The following is a 20,878-nucleotide window of genomic DNA, read 5'->3' as shown; positions in this document are numbered from 1 at the left end:
ATTTACACAGATAACTGGAACACTTAACCTCACTTTCTGAACACCTGTTCAGTTCTACAACATTATTTCATCTTTTTATCCTTTGACTTCCTATCTTAAAAGACCAAAGTAGCTTTACAATAATGTGTATATTAATGATCTCTTGACTTTAGGTTTATATTTTTATTTGTATTTAAAATAAAATACTTAGTTCTTAGATTTCATACTTTGTATTTATCTGACTTCTTAACATCAAGGAAGCATTAAATAAAATTCTCTCTTCTTTTTCAAACTTGTTTGTTTGGGCATTGCATTTCTGAGAACATCTTTACTTACTGTGAACTGATATTTTTTTACATATTGGTACTGGGGTTCTTAATTCTTCTATTCTTTTCATAAGCATTTACCATGTCTCTGATTTCTAAACTTTAATTACTATTGTCTTTTAAGTTTAAAGCAAAATTGTAGCTGGCACTTGACTAGGAGTCTGAAATCAAGAATTGATAAATTGGATATGTTTTGGAGAAACATTCAAACCTCATTTGATTACTATATACCACACCATTCCGGCATTGAAAGAGTTAACTACTTCTGTCTGACTTCACCTATGTGTTCAAGTAGACATTAGCTGAAAAGAAAATATCTTTTTCAACCTTACTAAATACCTGTGGCCAAGTACTGTTAGTTGCTGATACTTAGTTCATACCAAAAAGCAATGGTTGTGGTTGTTTTGACCACTCTTAATTCTCCCTGATCTTGTGGGTCTACTATATATGACATTGCTGGACCTGCGTTCCAGTTGTCTTCTCTACACTGGATGGAGTAAAGAACTGAACAGATAACTTCATACTCTTTAGTCTTGGTTTTGCTGTGAAGACAGACTATAGGGATCATCAATAAAATATAAGAGGGTGGGAGGGAAGGGAATGAAGCTTCATGAATTACTCTTTGTCCTCCCAGATCTGATGATGATCCCCCTTGTAACTTGAACCATTTCCATCTAGCTTCTCAGGGCAGCAAGGAGCTTGTTAACATCACCAGCTGACCATGTGTCTCCTTTTCTCAACTCCATTTCCAACTTCGTGCTGAAGAAAAACAAGAACCTAGCGTGCATTCTGTGAAGAAACAGGAAGATGGTTGGGAAGTTGGATGATGCATGAAAAATATAATAGGTGAAAAAAGGACAGAGGTGGTTAACTCACTGGCGCCGGCATTATTTTGGTGCGTCCATTGTCAACAGTTGTTTCCGGGAAAATCCCTACTGGCGAGAAAGGATTAAGTGAGCTACTTTTTCTATACCTTATATACACAGGACCACTGCCTAGGCTTGCAAGGCATTTACTATACACATCTCTCCTAGAGTAGCTCTCACATCACCCAGCACATTACTACTTAGAAACGTGTTCATTTTCACATGCAGATTTGCTGGGCTACATTTTTTAGCAGAGACATGTGCATTAATTTCTGTGTAGAAGAACTGCTGTACATCATCTGTCCTACTGAAAATGTAGCCTAGATTTCACAAGGTAAAACAGCAATTACAAGTAATTAATTATAATCTGACTGGAAAAAACTTTCATTCAATTGGATCATATGAAAAGGAGGTAAGGGTCTCATGAATTTGACAGTTTGAATTGCTGTTAACATCAAGAGGTTATAGTAATTAGTAATTTAAAATCTCCTTTACACTTAGATATATAGGATGTGCATCTCTCTGGTCACCGTGGGTAGCTTATTTCTACCTGGATTAGATGATATAGTGACAGAAGCTTCCTATGAGTGATAAGTTAGTACTTCTTAATAACTGCTCATTCATATTCATTCATATTCATATTCATATTCTCTCTCTCTCTCTCTCTATATATATATATATATATATATATATATATATATATATATATATATATATGCATATGCATATATGCACTGCTTTTACAATACACTTATTTTAGCCAGGCCTGGTGGTGCATCACTTTAGCCTCAGCACTCAGAAGACAGAGGCAGGAGAGTCTTGAGTTTAAAGCCAGCCTGGTCTACATAGTGAGTTCCAGGAAAGCCAGGGCTATGTACAGAGACCCTGTCACAAACCACTATTTGGTTAGAAAATTCAACATTAAACTTTCTATAGAAACTTGAAATACCTAAACTGAATGGTTTTGAGTCAATACTTGTAGTTTCATTCCATCACTAATATTGTCTGTAAAAAAAAGATTTGTACATCAAGTTTCATGTTCTGAGTTTCTGTGAAAAATTTGATAAGAGATAAGCCTATATAGAATTGAATCCAGGAAATCCTGCATCGAGAATATTTTTAAGTATCTCAGTTTTTGTGGTTTTGTTTGTTTGTGGGGTTTTTTTGGTTTGTTTTTTTGAGACACAATTTCTCTGTGTAGCTCTGGCTGTCCAGGAACTCACTCTGTAGAGCCAGGCTGGCCTTGAACTCAGAGATCCACCTTGCTCTGCCTCTGAGTGCTGGCATCAAAGGTGTGCACCACTAACAACAGATTTAAGTGTCTTTTTTTTGTTTTTAAGACAAAATGTTCTAAAACTTACTGGTTTGTTTTGTTTGTTTTTGTAAGAGACGAGGTTTATCTGTAATAATCCAGATGTGAGGATTAAAGGTATGAGTTATAGGTATGTGCCATCACTCTTAGCAGTGAGGTGTCTGCTGCCATCCCCTTTCCCTGTCCTCTCCCTTAAGCTAGGATCTCACTGTGTAGTACCCACTGGCCTGGAACTGCTAGCCACTGCTTCTGCCAGAGCCACCATCACTGGCTTGTTTGGTGGTGCCCTGTAATCCCCCAGAGGTTGAGGGAGAAGGATCATGAATTGGAAGCCAGCCTGGTTACATAGTAAGATGTCTCAAAAGGTGAAATAGCAATTAGAGATTTGGGACACTGCTGGCTTTGTTTCCGAGTGACTGTGCTCCATACTTGTATATTATATTGTATATTCTGTATTGGCTGTGGCTACTCTAATGTTAGACTTTGGTAATTCCACAGAGAAGTAATAAAGATTTTAATGTTTGTTCTGTCCTTTCCAAAAAAAGTTTACCAAAACTTGTTTTAATAATAAAGCACAGAATTTGCTAACTGAAGTCACTTTTACTTTATAAACTTGGGTGAGCCATTAATTCTGTTTCTCAACAACAATAATCATATTTCTATTGCCTGTGAAGCTAATTTTTGTAGTTACGTCTTGACTTTATTTAGAAAAAGATAGTTTAAGTATAAGACTATATGAGAGAGATAGAAGAGTAATAAACATTATAGAAAGAATTTCCTAATGGGTAAAGACTTCTAAGGAATATTGTTTTTCTTCGGGACCATGACAAACCTGTCAGTAACTTGCCAGTTTTCTAGTGTAGATTAAGCCACATAAATTTTTCTAGCTAGTGAATTTTAAATTCCAAATAAAGCTTCAGACTTAGAAACACCCAGGAATGTTCTGTATGCATTCTACATGATATGCATATTCTAGTGATAAATATATAGAAAATTGGCTAAAAATTCCTCCATGCCCTGTATTCAGACTATCTAATGTTAATTTTTTGCCCAATTACTATTTTAAGTTAGATACATGTTCCTATGAGGAATAGTGCTGTGTTCTTCACAAAGCACTCAGTGGTTCCGTTACTGAAATTGTCAGCTTTAGTCACATTGCCAAAGTGTCTTTTGAGCTTCTCCAAAGTTACTTGGGAATGGTGACTCATGCTGTAATGTCATCACCAGAAGGATCATAAGTTCCAGGCCAGTGTGACTACACATTGAGACACTATCTTTCTTCCTTTAGATAAACAAACAAACAAACAAGCAAAAAAGAAAGCACATGGGGAGCAGTTTCGGAACTCTGTAAAGTTGTATTTTAATGGAATGTGTCTGAGTCACTGGTTGCCTAACAGTGCTTTTAGACTCATGGATTCTCATTCTCTTGGGTGGATTATGCTGTATTAATTCCAATATTTGATGCTTACACTACCTCATGTTTGACCAGTGAAAACCCCTTCTTGTTGGCTTCTGTCTAATTTTGATTTGTTTTTGTTTTAAAATTTCTGAAGGCGTGTTATTCCAGGTTCAGTTTGTACCTGGCCTTCCTAGCCTCTAATTAGCCTTTTTTCCCCCAAGAAATACTTATTCTTTCTAGTGGGAAACTTTATATCTGTAAAAATTTTAAAGTTATTTGCCACCAAACCTGAGGATCTACTTGAGTGTGATGCTTGGAATCCATATAATGGAAGGAGGGAACCTCCGTCTGTGCCCTCCATGTATGTAGGTGGCATGCATGTCCATACATAAATGCATTCACACAAATAGATTTCTTTTGTTGTACAGGTTAAGTAGGTCATATTACATTTGATCTAACACTTTTAATGCAGACTCTCTCATGCCTGGCTTTTACTTTTACAACAGAGTACTGTTTGTTCTTGCTTTCATTCTTTGCTTTCAATATGTTATCCTTGATTTTCTTTTAAAATTATAGATGAGACTAAGAGGACTCTGTAGTAGCATTGCATAAACCCTTAATTTACAGAATTTAAATTAAGTATTTAAAGAACAGAGTGTATGGAGATGAACATTATGTCTGTCTATTTTTTTAAGATTTAATGTGTATACAGTGGTCTGCTTGCATGTATGCCTGCAGGCCAGCAGAGGGCACCAGATCCCATTACTGAGGGTTGTGAGCCACCATGTGGTTGCTGGGAATTGAACTCAGGGCCTCTGGAAGAGCAGACAGTGCTCTTAACCACTGAGCCATCTCTGCAGCCCATGTCTGTCTATAATCTTGCCCAACAGTTTTTCTTCTGTGTGAGCCATGTTATCTGTTCATGTATGTTCACCTTTCCACAGCTTCAGGCATACTGTTCTTGTTTGGAATATCTTTTTAGCCTTTACAAATTCGATTTGTGGTTTTAGTCATCCTTTATAAAATGCATTATATTATTCTTACATAAGAATTACTTGCATAGATGTTAATTCTCTTTTCTAAACATGTTATCCTTAAGGGCATGAGCCAGTTATTAATTTTTGAAATGGTATCTTGATATGTGACTAACCTGGAACTTGCTTTGTACACCAGCCTGACATTATATTTGGTGTGATGATTCTGCGCCTGTTTCCTGGGTGCCGGAATCGTAGTCATGGACTTTTGCAAGTGACCCAGATGGTTGGTTGGTTTGTTCCTTCCATCCATCTGTCCTTTGTTTTTTCTGAGGTGGGGTTTCTCTGTAACCTTTAATGTTCTGGAACTCTCTTTAGATTGGGCTGGCCTCAAACTCAGATTGTCCTGCCTCTCTGCCTCCTGAGTGCTAGGATTAAATACATGTGCCGCACTGACCAGCTTTGGGCTAGTTTCTTGATAGTTGTAGTAAAAGTTAATATTATGGTATGTCTATAGTACTGATTGGAGTAAATTACCTCTTAATTGTATTCCCCAAATAGTTGATGATATGCTTAGTATCTAGAATCATCTTCTGGGGAAGACAATTTTGTTTGTGTCCTTAATTTTTTTTTTTTTTATGGTTCTACATTTACACTGTTGAGGTTACATTTTTCTTAGTGTTTCTTGTATTCACAGCATGGTCTGACCCCCATCTATGTCTACAATTCATGTCAGATTATTCTAGTTGAGAAGTCACAGTCAGCTTCTAATGTTTTTGTATTTTCTTTTTCTTGAAACTTGCTTTTCTTTTAGATTTCTGTTAAGGTTTTTCCCTTCCCATGGGAAATGATTCTTGTTTTCCAAGACAGAATCTTTTTTTCTGTTCTTTTTATATATTCGCTCACATCCTTTCCAGTACAGCATTTCACAGTAGTACTTGGAGCAGAGGCAAAGCCTTATATTCAATCATCTGGTCTTTATTTTGCCCAAATTATTGTTTTTTTTTCTTGCCAAGCAGCCCATGGAATCTTGTAATTGAGAAGCTAGTGAGTGAAATTCTCTCTGTAATTGTAGCGACTATTACTTTAGCGGTCCTCAAACTATCCCTCACCCTTATATTGTAGTGGTTTTCAGCCTGTGATCTATGATTGAACACTAAAGGACATTCCTAACTTCTGAACTGACATGGATGTCTGAGCTTTCCTGTTGTGTAGCTAAAGCAGCTTCTCTAATAAAAGTGTGTATTGGTGTCAGATGGAAGAGGAGTGAATTGTGCTTCAAAAGGTATTTTCTGGATGACTTGGACATTATTTGTAGGGCTTTAGGAGAACAATGATGACTTTTATGTTTAAAACATTATAGAGGATATAATTACATTTGGAAAGCGTAAGAAAAAAATCTTAGATCGGAGAAAAAATTAACGCTGACTCTGATTACATTAATGATTACTACTCTATTTCCGTATGCTTTTGTTTTCCTTCCTGCCCAAGGATTTAGTACTGGCCTTTGGATCTTTGGCAGCAGGAAACTGTGTTAGCTGTTAACTTTCTTTTCTGTTTTAAAAATTATTTATTTTATGTATGTGACTACAGTGTAGCTATCTTCAGACACACCAGGAGAGGGCATCAGATCCCATTACAGATGGTTGTGAGCCACTATATGGTTGCTGGGAATTAAACTCAGGACCTCCAGAAGAACAGTCAGTGCTCTTAACCACTGAGCCATCTCTCTAGCTGTCAGCTATTAATTTTCAGTGCTTCACGAGCTAACCTAAGCCCTGCATATATAGAGAGAATAAAAGTGAGCATTGCTAAGGTAGGTTCTTTGAGTTGTAGTCAAGATGGATAGAGCCTGAGGAAAGAGGGTAAGAAAAACAAGCTTCAATCAAAGTACAAAGAAGTAAGAGGGCTTTGCTAAACAGCAGCATCCTAGCGGTTGCCTCTTAAGTAACCAGGTCTTCACCAATAAGATGTTTGGTGTGCGGCATTAATCCTGTGGTACTATACCTAGAGCTGCTTCAGAGATGTGTGATCCTTTCCTTTTCTTTTAACTTACAAAGACCATTCTTATGTGCGGTCCAAAATGTATATAATGAAATGTTTTTTTCCTATTCCTATCTCTTGTGGTTCTCAATCAGCTATGATTTTTTGTACACCTTTCCAGAAAGAAATCGTACGTATTATTCATATTCATATAAATGGCCAGCTTTTTTATTTTTCAGTCAGTATGTAGTCTAGCTAGGCCTGGAACTCACTCTATAGACCTGGCTGATTTGGAACTCAGATCTGCCTGCCTCTGTCTTGTTTGCCACCATTCCCAACCTGCTTTTTTATATCATATTTTGTACCAGTTATAAAGAGTATTTTTATGGACGGATGGTAGGTTGTATAAATATACATAATTTAATCAGTTTGCTGTTATATCCATGTATGTTGATGCCTTTCTTTAACAGTACATGTTTATACACTGCTAGGTTGTTGTTTGCATTATTTGTTATTTTGATAAACACCCATATTGCTCAAACTAGTTATACTAGTTTAACTTTTTTTCTTTCCTTCCTTTTTTTGTTTTGTTTTGGTTTTGGTTTTTTGAGATAGGATTTTTCTGTGCATCCCTGACTCTTTTAGAACTTGCTCTGTAGACCAGGCTGATCTCAGATCCAGCTGGGATTAAAGGAGTGTACCACCACTGGCTGGCACCATTTAACTTTTAAGAGTGTGTCTGGTGTGCACAGCTTATGTTTCATTCTCTCTCTTTTTAACCATCTAATATGATGGTATGGTGCATACTGTTGACAATTATATATATGACACAGAATTTAGAATTTAAGTCTCAAAATGTCCACAGTCTCTGTGTAGGCTTTTTAGCATTGTCTTCTGGAAGAATCAGTTTCAAAACCTTGCAAATCTAAGAAATGTCTTTAATTTATTTCCTTTTGTTTGGTAGATATTTAGTTACCATTTTAAAGTTAAATTTTCTTTAGAATGAAGATGCTGAACCTGTAGTGTGTTTAGTGGTAGAGCATCCATCTAATATGGTCAAGGACCTGGCTTCAATTTCTACCTTACTCCCCTGACCCCTCCCCTCAAAAAAAGCTCTACTGACTTTTCTAGCTTACAATGTCACTACTGAAGTCTGAAGCTTTTTTTTTTTCTTTTTGAGTTTTTTATGTATTTCTTGCAGGGCCTCAAATTCAAATACTGTATAAGTATAGCTGAGGATGACGTGAACTTATGATCATCCTCACTCTGCCTTCCAAGTGCTGGGATGATAGGCATTCATCACCATACCTGGCTGTGTGGTACCTGAGTTTTGCAAATACTAGGCAAACATACTACCAATTAAGCTGCACCCCCTCCCATGGATGGAATTTCAGTAACATAGTTTTTCTAAATTCTGTTGTCATGAGATAAAAGTGATGTCTTTTAGCTCATAGCTTTTTCTTTGTTTTTTCTTTTTTTTTTTTATTACTAAATATATATTACATGTCTGTGCATGTATGTATGTATAGTAGTCCTGGTGCCAGAGGAGGCGGAGGGGTCAAGCCCCTTGGAGCATCAGGAGCATCATCACTTGAGGTTCTAAGCCACTTAAAATATGGGTGCTGGGAATTGAACTTGGATCCTCTTCAGGAGCAGTACATGCTTTTGACTGCTGAGCCACCTATCTCTTCAGCCTTTTGTTACTTTTTTCTTCCATGGAATTATTTTTGTTCCTCTGACCTGTTGGATTTTCTTTTTTAAGATATAGAACTCTTTAACCCAGCACTGGAGGGGCAGAAGCAAGGTGGACCTCAAGAACAGCCTGGTCTACACAGAGAAACTCTGTCTCAAAGTAGAACAACAACAAAAAGAAATAAACAAAGTAAAGTGTTTGCCAAGAAAGCTTGAGGATCAGGGTTGACTTTTTGTTGTTTTTGGTGGAGACTCTTAACCCCTTTTTGCTTACATTTTCTTTCATTTTTAAATTTTAAATTAACTCATTGTCTTAGCCCTCCTATCACATTTTTAAATCCAAAGTTTATTTACTCTAAATTCTGTATATAGATTGATATTACCAAATGTGGATACATTTTCACAAAAACTAGAAAATATCTAGACAGATCTCCTAGTTTAATAACTGCCCAGGATAGTTCTTGTTTCTAGTTAGAGATAAAACATTCAGGTAGACATGTCTTAAATTTGCCTCCTAGGATTTTTGGTATCAGAAATATTGTGGTATAATAAAGATTGAATGGTTTTGAACATTGGTCCCAGGCAAAATCTGAATTAGTTTACTTGAAGACTTCTACTTAAATAAAAATGTTGTTATGGCTTGAAGGAAAATGATGAGTTAGCTTTTCTCTCATAGAGAATAACCCTAGCACTTGGGAAGTGGAGGCAGGAGCATCAGGAGTTCAGGGTTGCCCTCAGCTACACTCAGCCTCAGGTCAGCTTGCATTGTTGTACACCTGTCTCCAAAAACCAAAAAGGGGGTTGCCTTTTGTATACAATCTAGGCTTGGCTGAAGTCAGATCCAGGATAGTTACTTCTTTATAGTCTGTTTTGCATGTAATATATATAAACAGTAGCCTCTTTTCTTTAGCAGTGTTAAAAATATGTGAGACTTAGAACAGAATCAAGTCTCAGCCATCATTCTGGGTGTTTGTTTGTTGTTTTAAACAATCTCAAGTAGCCTAAGATTGCTTGAAAGTTGCTTTGTAGCTAAGATTAACTTAAACTTCCTTAAGTATGCAAAGTTGGGGCATTGGTATATGCTTTTAGACTGTGGTGTTGCTTTTATTTTATACATTAGTAAATTAGATTTGTTCATGCCTCATAGCAGTTACAGTTTGAATGTATATGTGTGTGTTGGTTGGGATTACTATCTAGCCACTAAAGAAATGAAGAAGAATGATACCTAAATATTGGATGGAGTGAAGAAATAAGATTCTTTCAGGCCTCTCTTAAGTCAGTCTCTTGACTGAAATGAAGAAAGTGATTCTATTATGAGGGTCAATGTGTGGAAGCACAATTCAGATAAGTATTTCTTCAGTGGCCTATATATAACTGTGACATTATTTTTCGCTTAACACTGTGACATCATTCCTGGTAGAGGTCCCTGTTAGTCAGGCTAATGCAGTAATAGTATTCATTCACCATACAGGATGACCCTAAAAAATTTCATAGTAGTTTCAACAAGGCTGCTTCCTTCTTATCTTTTAAAATATCATAGGATTTTGGTACATTTTATTTTTAGGAATTCAGTCTCCTTATACAAAAATTGAATAGGAGAGAGTAGATGATAGTTTTTTTTATGTAGTTTTGTCTTCATAAAGTAGAAAATTAAGTTAGTGAACTCCTACCCCCAGACAGAGTTATTAATTTAACAGGCTGGCAAGCCAAGGATGGGTAAGATTCTGCACAGAGCCTTACCAACCTAAGACAAAAGTGCATTGCTTATGATAATGCATATTCCACAATGGGTAAGGAAGGCTTTCTTGTCAGAACGACCTAAGACAGGCCTAGTCTGGTTTATGCAATAAAAAGGGGAAGATGTGAAGAGCTTTTGGGGCTGCCTGGCAGGTATCTGACATAGGCCAAGGACAAGGAAATGGACTTCAGGCAGGAATCTGACATTGGGCTGGAACAAAGAAGTAATTTCAGCCAGGAATTTTGGCTAGAACAAAGAAGTAGACTTCAGGCATGAAAATGACTTTGGGCTAGGACAGGGAATTAGGCTCAGATACTTTGATCATCCTGATAAGCCCTTAGAAATAGTGATCACAGGAGTGATCATGGGACTCTGTTTTTAGTTGTGCATGTTCTTTGATTATCTTGGTTTATTGTCTTCCTTGTTCCTGGACTATTTGCATGTATTGTATTGCTAGTTCCTCAACCTGGAACTGACCTTAATACTTGCATGTAATTTACACAGTATAAAGGCAAAAAAGGAGGAGGAGGGACGGGATGGGGATTAATGGGTGGGGGATAGCATCTGAAATGTAAATAATAAAATCTTGAGTAAAAATAGTCAACTCCTAATTTTGGGTATATACTGATAAAATTTGTTCCATTTATTTTTAGGTGTCATCTTTACTGTAACCATGTATACTACAGTTAAGTTATCAATAGTTAATGGTAATAATGTATGTTGTAAATGTAAGAAATACATATTTGAAAACAAACGAACATGTAGTTTAGGCTGAAGAGATGACCCAGCAACTAAGAACATGGATGGTCCTTGCTCTTCCAAAGGTTCTGAGTTCTATTCCCAGCACCCATACCCGGTGTCTTGCAACCACCTGTTACTCCAGCTCTAGGGGATTTCAATACCTCTGGCCTCTGGGCACCTGTATTGTGTATCCATTCCTACTCACATATATACACATAATGACAAGTGGGTATGCATATGTGGAGGACAGTTTTCCTACAGTCATTTTCTTCTATCATGTGAGTCCTAGGAATTGAACTCAGAGATAGCCTTAACATGCTGAGCCATCTTGCTGGCCTCAGGATATATTTTCAGGTTAACAATTGGTATAATCTTTTGTAGTAATTTTCTGTGACACATTAACTATCATAGAATACATCCCCAACTTTTGAAGTCTGTATAATACTTAATTTTAAGCATTTTTCATGAACACTTAAAATGTCAGGATCTTATGGAATAGAACAGAACTGTGTTAACTGTAATTGAGCCCTTGGTGTATCTAAGTATTCTTTATGAATGAATATATTGGTTTTTTTTTTTTGAGTACCTAGATTTACATAGTATATTCAAACAGTTTACTTCTTCAGATTAATTGATGGTTGCTGATAAGTAGTTTTACTTTTCTCCAAATGTGGTTATTCAGTAGAATAGAGAAACCAGAGCTAAGAATGTCAGATTTTTCCTTCTTGCCTTTATCCCTGACCCACTACCCATAGAAACTGACAGCCAAACGACTGTAGGAGTCTCTGAGAGTAGCAAATTGAAATGTGTCTTCTCACCAAGCAAAAGCAGCTTGAGAAGAGAGAGAGCCTGGATGTTCTGAACCAAGGCAGTTTTTCCCCAGCGTCTATCTTGCTAGGAGGCATGAGAGCCTTTGAGAAAATGCCGTAAGCAGTTCGATGGCTCTCACCTTTCACTCTCCACGTCAGTTATATGAGGAGGTTTTTACAAAGGAGGATTTCCAAGATCTAGTTTGTTTTGGGTGTGGTTAATGTATAAGGCTTCCCCGTCACTTTGTGGCTGGGTACAGAATCATAGTTCTAATGAAAGTCCTTGAACGTAGGAAGGAGGGTTTGAGGGGCTAATGGAATGGAGGAATCTACATTTGTGCATTAATCTTGGCGTTACCCTATCCCTAACATAATCCTTTCAGTTCTATTGTGCGTCATATAGTCAAGCAGGTAAGTGTCTTGGAGTTCCACCCTTATAGCAATGGTAAGCATGGTAATCTTGAATAGGTCGTAGCCAAACTTCCAAGTGAGTTGCCCTTTTTGTAAAATGGAGGGTTGTTTTTCATCACTCCCCCCCACCATGCCCCATGGTGCTGGCCATTAAACCCAGGGCCTTGCACATTGTGCCACTGGGCTGCTGCTTCTACTCCAGAAGTTTGTTTTGAAGCTCAAATTAGATAATACATGTAAAACATTTAAGAGTGATACATCGTATGTAAGATAAGTAAACAGGTAAACAGGTAAAATTATAATAATCTATTGGATAATATGTTAGTATATACTATTGGAGAGGGTTTTTTCCCCTCCTTTTTTCCTTTTTTCTTCAAGACATGTCTCACTATGGAGCTCTGGCTGTCCTGGAACTCACTATGTAGACCAGCAGGGCTCAAACTCAGAGAGATCTGTCTGCCTCTGACTCCCAGATGCTGGCATTAAAGGTATATGTCACCATGCCCTTTTAAATATTTCATCTTGAACCTTCATTTGTCTAATACGGACTATTTCTCATTTTCTCCTAAATTTAAACTATAATACTAGATTATAGTTTAAAATGAGTTTGGTTTTTCTTGGACTACCTTTTCAATATTGGGTCACTGGATCACATAGGTATTATCCAGGCTACATGGGTGTGGTTAATATTACACAATTGTTATAAAGGGAGAGAAAGTATCATTGTATACCACTGAGAATATGTAGATTCGTCATTAATTGGCTCACTTTAGTCAATAGCTGGGCAAGAACTTCTGCCTGTCTACTTCTGGTAGACTAGAATAGTGTGGAATTAACAGACCAGTAAAGAATGCTCTTAGGGATTACCCAGTACGTAAACATATTTAAGGCATAAAAAAAACATAGTTTATATTTTTCATGATCAATCTGGTATAATTAGATGCCATTTTGGGAGTATTGATGACCTAATAATAAGTGTTCATTCTTCCACCCCCTTTTCCCCTTCCTCTCTTCCTCCTTCACAGCCTAATGAAAGTAGATAATTTGGCCATTAGCAAGGTTGGTTTTGCATCCTTAGAAAAATTCATTGAATTGCCTAGTGTGTGCAAAGGAAGACCCTAAATTTTTTTCTCTATCATGGCAAAGGACATGGGGAGCGGGGTGGAATATAGCTCAGTAGTGGAATGGTTGTCTGGGGTATATGAAAAAAAACTGTTTCCATCCCCAGCACCATATAAACAATGAATGTGAAAAAAAATTTGCTGAATAGCAGGTATTGTCTTTATACATGTAATTTTTTATTTTATTTATTTATTTATTTATTTGGTTTTTCGAGACAGGTTTCTCTGTATAGCCCTGGCTGTCCTGGAACTCACTCTGTAGACCAGGCTGGCCTCAAACTTAGAAATCCGCCTGCCTCTGCCTCGCAAGTGCTGGGATTAAAGGCGTGCGCTACCACTGTCTGGCACATGTAACCTTCAAAATGTTTTTAACTGAGTTACTGCTCTTAGTGGGAATGGTACATGAGACATTATGATTGTACTTATGAATACACTCAGTAAAGAAACTATAGATGACTTTTATCTGATTTTTGTAGGAATATATATGCAGAAGGCATTCAAGAATTAGAATTCTCAGGAAATCGATTGTCACAAATACAGTGCCATTGTTGTTTATTCTGCTATATCATTAGTAGGATAGTAAAATGAACCAGCCAGGTGGTGGTGGCACACACTTTTAATCTCAGCATCTGGGAGGCAAAAGCAAGTGGATCTCTATGAGTTTGAAGCCAGCCTGGTCTACATAGCTAGTTTCAGGACAGCCAAGGCTACACAGAGAAACCTGTCTCCCAAGACCAAAAGGAAAGAAAAAAAGATAATATAACCTTGGTAATTGTGAAATATATACATATATATCTTCTTCTGCTCATTTTCATCAGGCCAGATCCTGTTTTATTTAAAAAGTCAAATGTAGTAAGTTTTGAAAAATATTTAATTACCAATAAATCTATTTTCCTTGTAGTGTGTTTTCCTGGCCTTCCTGTAGCTTTATGTTATCAGTTTCAAAGCAGTGATCTTATTGCCTCACACTATTAACTCATCTTTTGTTTTGTTTTGTTTTTTTTTGTTTTGCAGGAGGTGTATCGAATTCCAAAGAAAAGTCAAACTGAAAAGGAGAGCACAGGTAGGCTGAAGAACACTTGTATAGGTAGCTTTGTAAGAATTCTTTACATAATTGTGGAGACAACCCATAAGGACTTAAGTGTTCTTCCTTTTGAAGTAAACATACATAGAAAAATGAAACATTGAATGCAATAATTTGGAAGCTTGCACCTGTATTCTTTGTTAGTGTATTTTTCCAAAGGAGATTTTTCTTATACTGCCTATGTTGTTGCTTTGATAACTTATCTTTCATTGATTTGTCCCTCTAGAATTGTAAGTCTTGTTTGTTTGTTTGTTTGTTTGTTTTCTTGCTCCTCAGTGTTGGGGTTGAACCCAGGGCTTCTCACATGTTAGACAAGTACTCCACCACTGAGCTCTAACCCTGGCCTTAAAGTAGGCATTCTTAAAAAAAAATTTTTAAGGTTTGTGTATGAATGCTTTGCCTGTATCCATATCCGTTTATAATATATGTGCCTGGTGCCTGAAAGAGGCCAGAAGAGGCTCTGGAGTGGGTGGTTGTAAGCAACTATATAGGTGCTGAGGACTGAACCCTGGTCCTCTACAAGAGCAGCAAGTATTCTTGCCCATTGTGCTGTCTTTCCAGCACCACCTCTTTTTTTTTTTTTTAAGAATTACTCTTTATGGGTGTTTTGCCTACATGTGTATGTGTGCAGTATCTATGTGTACCTGGTGCCCTCAGAGGCCAGAGAAGAGCGCCAGATTCCCTAGAGTTGTAGTTAACTCATGGTTGTGAGCTGTCATATGGGTACTGGCAATCAACCCTAAGTCTTCTGCAAGAACAGCAAGCCCCAAATAGACATTCTTAAATCTATATTGCTAGAGGTATGTTGAGCAATATTTACCTCTAGCTATTCATATAGAGGGAGGTGTGTGTGTGTGTGTTCATTCTTTACCAGAGAAGGTTAAGAAATCTTACCAGAGCTGTGTATATTGGCGTATACCTTTAATCCCTGAACTCAGGAGGCTGAAACAGGCAGATCTCTGAATTTGAGGCCAGACTGGTTACAGAACAAGTTCCAGGATACCCAGGGCTGTACAGAGAAATGCTGTCTCGAAAAGACAAAAAGGAAGAGAAAAGAAAAGAAAAGAAAAGAGGAATCTTCATTGGATTCTCAAGAAATCAGTGCCTGCTGAAGTTCAGACTCTTTGTTAGAGAACAGCTAGTACAAGTCCCATGGTCGTCTTCGTGTCCTGACTTTTACTGCCTCACTGTGTTTCTAACACACTTTAAGGAACTAAAGGAATGGACTCAGTTCATGGGGCTGTGATTTGTTTCTTGAATCTTTTCTAACACTGAGCCAGTGTTGCTGGAGTGAAAAGTCCAGTGTGTGTGTGTAAAGACCTTATTTTCCATGAGCATAGGTTCTGATTCCTTAAATAAAGACCCATGTGATACCTTTTGCTTCATTCTCTCTTATGCACATCTTTAAGTTCTAATGGTTTATTCTCTTCATAGCAAGACATCTTCCTGCATGGGAAAGAACTGTAAGAAAGAAGATGGTTCTAGGCAGTTTTTTCTTGGTAGAATCATTTGCAACAATATAAAGTTGTTAGAGGCTACCAGTCTAGGCAATTAGCACTAAAGGCAAATCTTAAATATTTCAGGGCTACCACCCATGTATCTAGTCTAGTCTAGCTCTTGGAGCTACAGAGGATGATGTTTGATTTTTTTTTTTTTTTCTTCATAAGCAACCTTTTATTTATTGCTTGTGGAAGTTTCTTGTGTCATCTCAGACTTAGCATAAGGAATTGGTTTTGATTTTTCTGTGTTAAACAACTAAAAACTAGAACCTTTAAAATTCAGAGTGAGGATTTGATGAGAGAAGAGTCCATACATTTACGTTTTTGGATACAAGTTTATTCTTGATGTGTTATTTCTCTATTAAAATAAACTTTTTTAAAAAATAACTTACCTTTCTAGTAACTGAACGAGGAAGAGATGCTGCTGCCTTTAGAGATCAAACGGCTCCAAAGACTCCTAACAGGTCGCGAGAGAGAGACCCCGACAAGCAGCCTCAAAATAAGGAGAAAAGGAAACGACGGGGCTCGCTGTCACCGCCGTCTTCTGCGTATGAGCGGGGGACAAAACGGCCGGACGACAGGTAAGTGACCAAGTGAGCTTTTCTTATTTGAGCAAATCCAAACAAGTCCCTGGGCCCCATATAGTGAAAAGAGGGGCTTAAACCTTCCAGGTTAACATCCACATTTATATTGTGGTACACACACACACACACACACACACACACACACACACACACACCACTTGCACACTAAATGGATTGGATAGGAGAGGGTAGAATTTTTTTTAAGAAGGAGGACTTGTTCGGAGGAGAATGGTTTCAGAGGGAGAAGAATGCCAGGAAAGGGAGGATACACAACTAAAATTCATTATATGAGTATAAAACTTTCAAAGAGTTAAATAAAATGAGGCGACCAAGATAGCGCAGACGTTGAAGACACTTCATTTGTGAAGTAAGTACCTAAATGAAAGAAAGGCCTATTTAAATTAAAAAATAAAATCTAAATCAAGACTTGGCATGGGAGCATACAGTTAGAATCTCAGCATTTATGTGATGGTAGCAGGAGGATTGTTCAAAGTTCAGAGCCAGTCTGGTCTACGTAGCAAGTTCCAGGTAGCCAGGGTTACATAGTGAGACTCTTGTTTCAAAATATAGGCAGACACACACAGTACTGGCTTTTGGAATTAATATCTTCTGGATGAGTAAGTATAAGATTTTACTGGTAGGTTTTAAGACAGATTTTTTAAAAAAAAAAGTTTTTGCAGTTTGCATTTAATCATTTGTTTAACTTTAGTCAGGATCGCACTAGAATGCCATAACTTAGAGCAGTCTCCTGCCTTAGCCTCCTGAGTTCTGAGGTGACATGTATCAGCTACTATGCCTGGCTTTTTTATGTGTGTTGAGGATCAAGCTCAGATATTCCTGTTGGACAACATATTGGACTATTTCTTGCCCGTGTCACATTTTCTTTTCTTCATTTTTTTCATTTATTTACAAAGAAATGGGCTTTATCTGTTGTGTTTTTAAAATCTGTATTATGGAATCTGCCTCAACCCTAACGAGGAATAGGAAGCTGGTGTCACTACTTGAGACATCTAAAATCAGGAATGCTGGTGGAAGTACACAAGTATTGGGTTTCCTAGGGCTTCTCTTTATCTGCCAGATTCCTTTTTGTTTGTTTTCTAGCACCTGGTATTGAGCACAAGGCTTTGTACATGGTAGATACACACTCCACTGAGTTGTATTTCCTAGCCCAGTTTATTTTAAAGATGCGTGTGTGTGTGTGTGTGTGCGCGCGCGTGTGCGCGCGCGCCCCCACACCTTCAGAGGTCTGAAGCATTGGATCCTCTTAGAACTGGAGTTATAGGCAGTTGTGAACAATCTGATATGCGTGCTGGGAACTGAGCTGCTGAGGCATCTTTCCAGCTCCCTTGTTTTTTGTTTGTTTGTTTGTGTACTGCTGGATGTTGAATTTAAGCAATCTTGGCATAACAACCTTCATTTACTAATTTTGAGTGTGAATTTTAGGCAGTGTCAAATTAGACTTGATGTGGTTAGTGGTTTCTTCATGAATGACTTACTGTCTTATAAATGTTTTGATTATGTCCATGATTGGTAACTTTTTGTGGTATTATTTTCTTTGTAGATATGATACACCAACTTCTAAAAAGAAAGTTCGAATTAAAGACCGAAACAAACTTTCTACAGAGGAGCGCAGGAAATTGTTCGAACAGGAGGTAGCACAGAGGGAGGCTCAGAAGCAACAGCAACAGATGCAGAACTTGGGGATGACATCACCACTACCCTTTGACTCTCTGGGATATAATACCTCTCATCACCCCTTTGCTGGGTATCCACCAGGTTATCCCATGCAAGCCTATGTGGATCCCAGCAACCCTAATGCTGGAAAGGTGCTTCTGCCCACACCTAGCATGGACCCTGTGTGCTCCCCTGCTCCTTATGATCATGCTCAGCCCTTGGTAGGACATTCTACAGAATCTCTTGCTGCCCCTCCTTCAGTGCCAGTGGTACCACATGTGGCAGCTTCTGTGGAAGTTTCCAGTTCACAATTTGTAGCTCAGAATGAAAGTGTGGTACACCAAGACTCCAATGTTCCTGTAATGCCAGTACAAGCTCCAGGCCCAGTCCAAGGACAGAATTACAATGTCTGGGATTCAAACCAACAGTCTGTCAGTGTACAACAGCAGTATTCTCCTGCACAATCTCAAGCAACCATATATTATCAAGGACAGACATGTTCAACTGTCTATGGTGTGACCTCTCCTTATTCACAGACAACTCCTCCAATTGTTCAGGTAATTAATGGTGGAACTTCTCTTTTGTATTTTAAAGTCTGTTAATACCATGCTAATTAGGTCTGGTATAAGAGAAATCCTGTTGTTGATAACCTTATTTCATTTGAGGTGATAGTTAATCTGATATGAAGGAAGAAGTTCGACCATTTTGTTTGTTTCTTGGTGCTAGAGATGAAACCTTGGGACTTTTGCATAAAGTCATCAGGCATTCTCCAGTGCATTATAACCCTAGACCTTGGGTCCTTTGTATCTATATCAGTTATCTACTATGTAAAATGTTGGGGTGTAAAATGTCTAATAACTTAAGTATGTCACAGTTTCCATGAGTAAGGAGTAAGCAACTTACTTACCTTGATGGTCTGGATCGTGATCCATGGAATTAAGAGTCAGACTATTTTCTAGGATTATAGTCATCTGGAGGCTAGATTAGGAATGGAGGATTTACTTGGCAGTTTATTCACAACTGAGGCTTCCCAGTAGTACTATGCACAGTTCCTGTTACTTTACTATATTCTGTTCATCACACAGGGAGATAGGGGAGACTGCCTGAGAGTGTACACACCAGGTGGTAGTAATCACTGGAGAGCTGTCATGAAGGCTTTACCACTATAATCTATAATGAAAGTATACTTATTGAACCCTTAGTTTACTTTACATATTCTTTGTTTTGTTTGTTTGGGACAGGGTTTCTCTGTAATAGCCTTGACCGTTTTGGAACTCACTCTGTAGACCAGGCTGCTCTCAAATTCAAAAGATTTGCCTGCTTCTGCCTCTCAAATTCTGGGATTAAAGGCATGTGCCACCACTGCCCACCTATTTATGTCTCCTGAGTAGTAGATAAGTGGATTCTCTCCCCTCTCTTTGAATTAGTTGATCAGAAGTGATTTAGGAGGTTGGGTAATGAGAAACATGTAACATGCTGGTTGGTGTTTGTTTTGACTCTCAGCTATCAGCTGTCATCTACTGTATTTTTGGAGAAGATGCATATATTCTTGAGTCTTTGTTTACTCATCTGTAAAATGGCAGAATTTTTTTTTTCACTAAGATGGTAGATGGTATTAATGATGAATTTCAAAATCTTTAGTCCTAGTTATTATGCAGTTATCTTACTGGTGAAGGAAGTGTTAATATTAATGTGCTGTGAAGTACAGCTGGGCCATGTTCATCTGTTATCTGGGCCAGAGATATCATCTCTAGTAAGTGGCCTTAAGCTCTATGATGTTCAAACCCTGCTATCTACCATAACACATGGGAGACTGAGAGTTATATGTTGTGATACTCATGATGATATAATAATATGTGGTATGCAAAAATTAAATTTGCAGTAACTTTAAAATTTCTGCATGAGGCTGCAAAGGAGGCTTAGTGGTTAAGGGCACTCGCTGGTCCCTAGAAGACCTGAGTTTGGTTCCCAGCACCCATGTCAGACAGCTCAGCTCACAGATGCGTGTGGCAACAGTTCTAATGTATCTGACAACAAATCTTTAGAATTTCTGCATGGTGAGCTTTTGTCAGGCAAATTTTGATGATCGTGGTATCACTAAGGGTCAAGGAATTTAGCTTCCAAAATACTAGGTCCTTGTATACCCATTGTATGCTTGGCTTCCTGTTTTCTCTAGAAATAACATATTTCCCCTGGGACCTGTTGGGGCTTTTTTGGGGTTTGGGGGTGAGGTGGGGGTTGTTTGTTTTTGTTTTCTCTAACTTGCTTTTTGGTCTTGGAATGGTGGTGCATCTTGTAATCCCAGCATGGTGGGAATCTGAGACAGAAGGATAATGAGTTCAAGGCCAGCCTGGACCTTTTAAACTTATTCTGAGTAATATAAAAATCTTATAACATGGTCTAATAGAGTAACATCATCTAACATAATAATCTAAATGGGTCACTTTGGTTGCTCTGGTAAAGAAAATAATGAAAGTTAAGGACAAAGTAGACCAATTACAAGATTGTTGAGTAATCTACCCAAGAGAATAGTTAGTTGTACATGATATTCATGTGAAAGAATATATAAAGACAAAGCTAGCAGATTTTGTTAATAAATTAGATTGGGAAGACAAGCCAAGTTTTTCCTGCCGTCCGTCCTTCCTTCCTTCCTTCCTTCCTTCCTTCCTTCCTTCCTTCCTTCCTT

The 20,878-nt window shown here is 37.8% G+C and overlaps 1 protein-coding gene across 5 annotated transcripts in view; it reads left to right on the top strand.

Moving 5' to 3' along the window:
* The window catches only part of Setd2 (SET domain containing 2, histone lysine methyltransferase), a 91,239-nt gene that overhangs the window by 46,250 nt on the left and 24,111 nt on the right, over positions 1-20,878 (top strand). For 3 of the 5 annotated variants that reach the window (XM_028785360.1, XM_028785359.1, XM_028785361.1), the window contains exons 13-15: positions 14,366-14,414; positions 16,335-16,515; positions 18,080-18,749. In XM_028785360.1, the coding sequence (XP_028641193.1) occupies positions 14,366-14,414; positions 16,335-16,515; positions 18,080-18,749 (900 nt within the window). Of the gene's footprint in view, positions 1-983; positions 1,201-14,365; positions 14,415-16,334; positions 16,516-18,079; positions 18,750-20,878 lie in introns of those variants that run through there. The other 2 variants (XR_003713734.1, XR_003713735.1) reach the window with 2 other exon arrangements.

This window comes from Grammomys surdaster, unplaced genomic scaffold (genome assembly GCF_004785775.1).
Source record: "Grammomys surdaster isolate TR1022 unplaced genomic scaffold, NIH_TR_1.0 125216, whole genome shotgun sequence".
Classification (NCBI taxonomy): Eukaryota; Metazoa; Chordata; class Mammalia; order Rodentia; family Muridae; genus Grammomys; species Grammomys surdaster.
The sequence above is the reverse complement of the archived record's forward strand: the minus strand, read 5'-3'. Positions and strand labels throughout refer to the sequence as shown.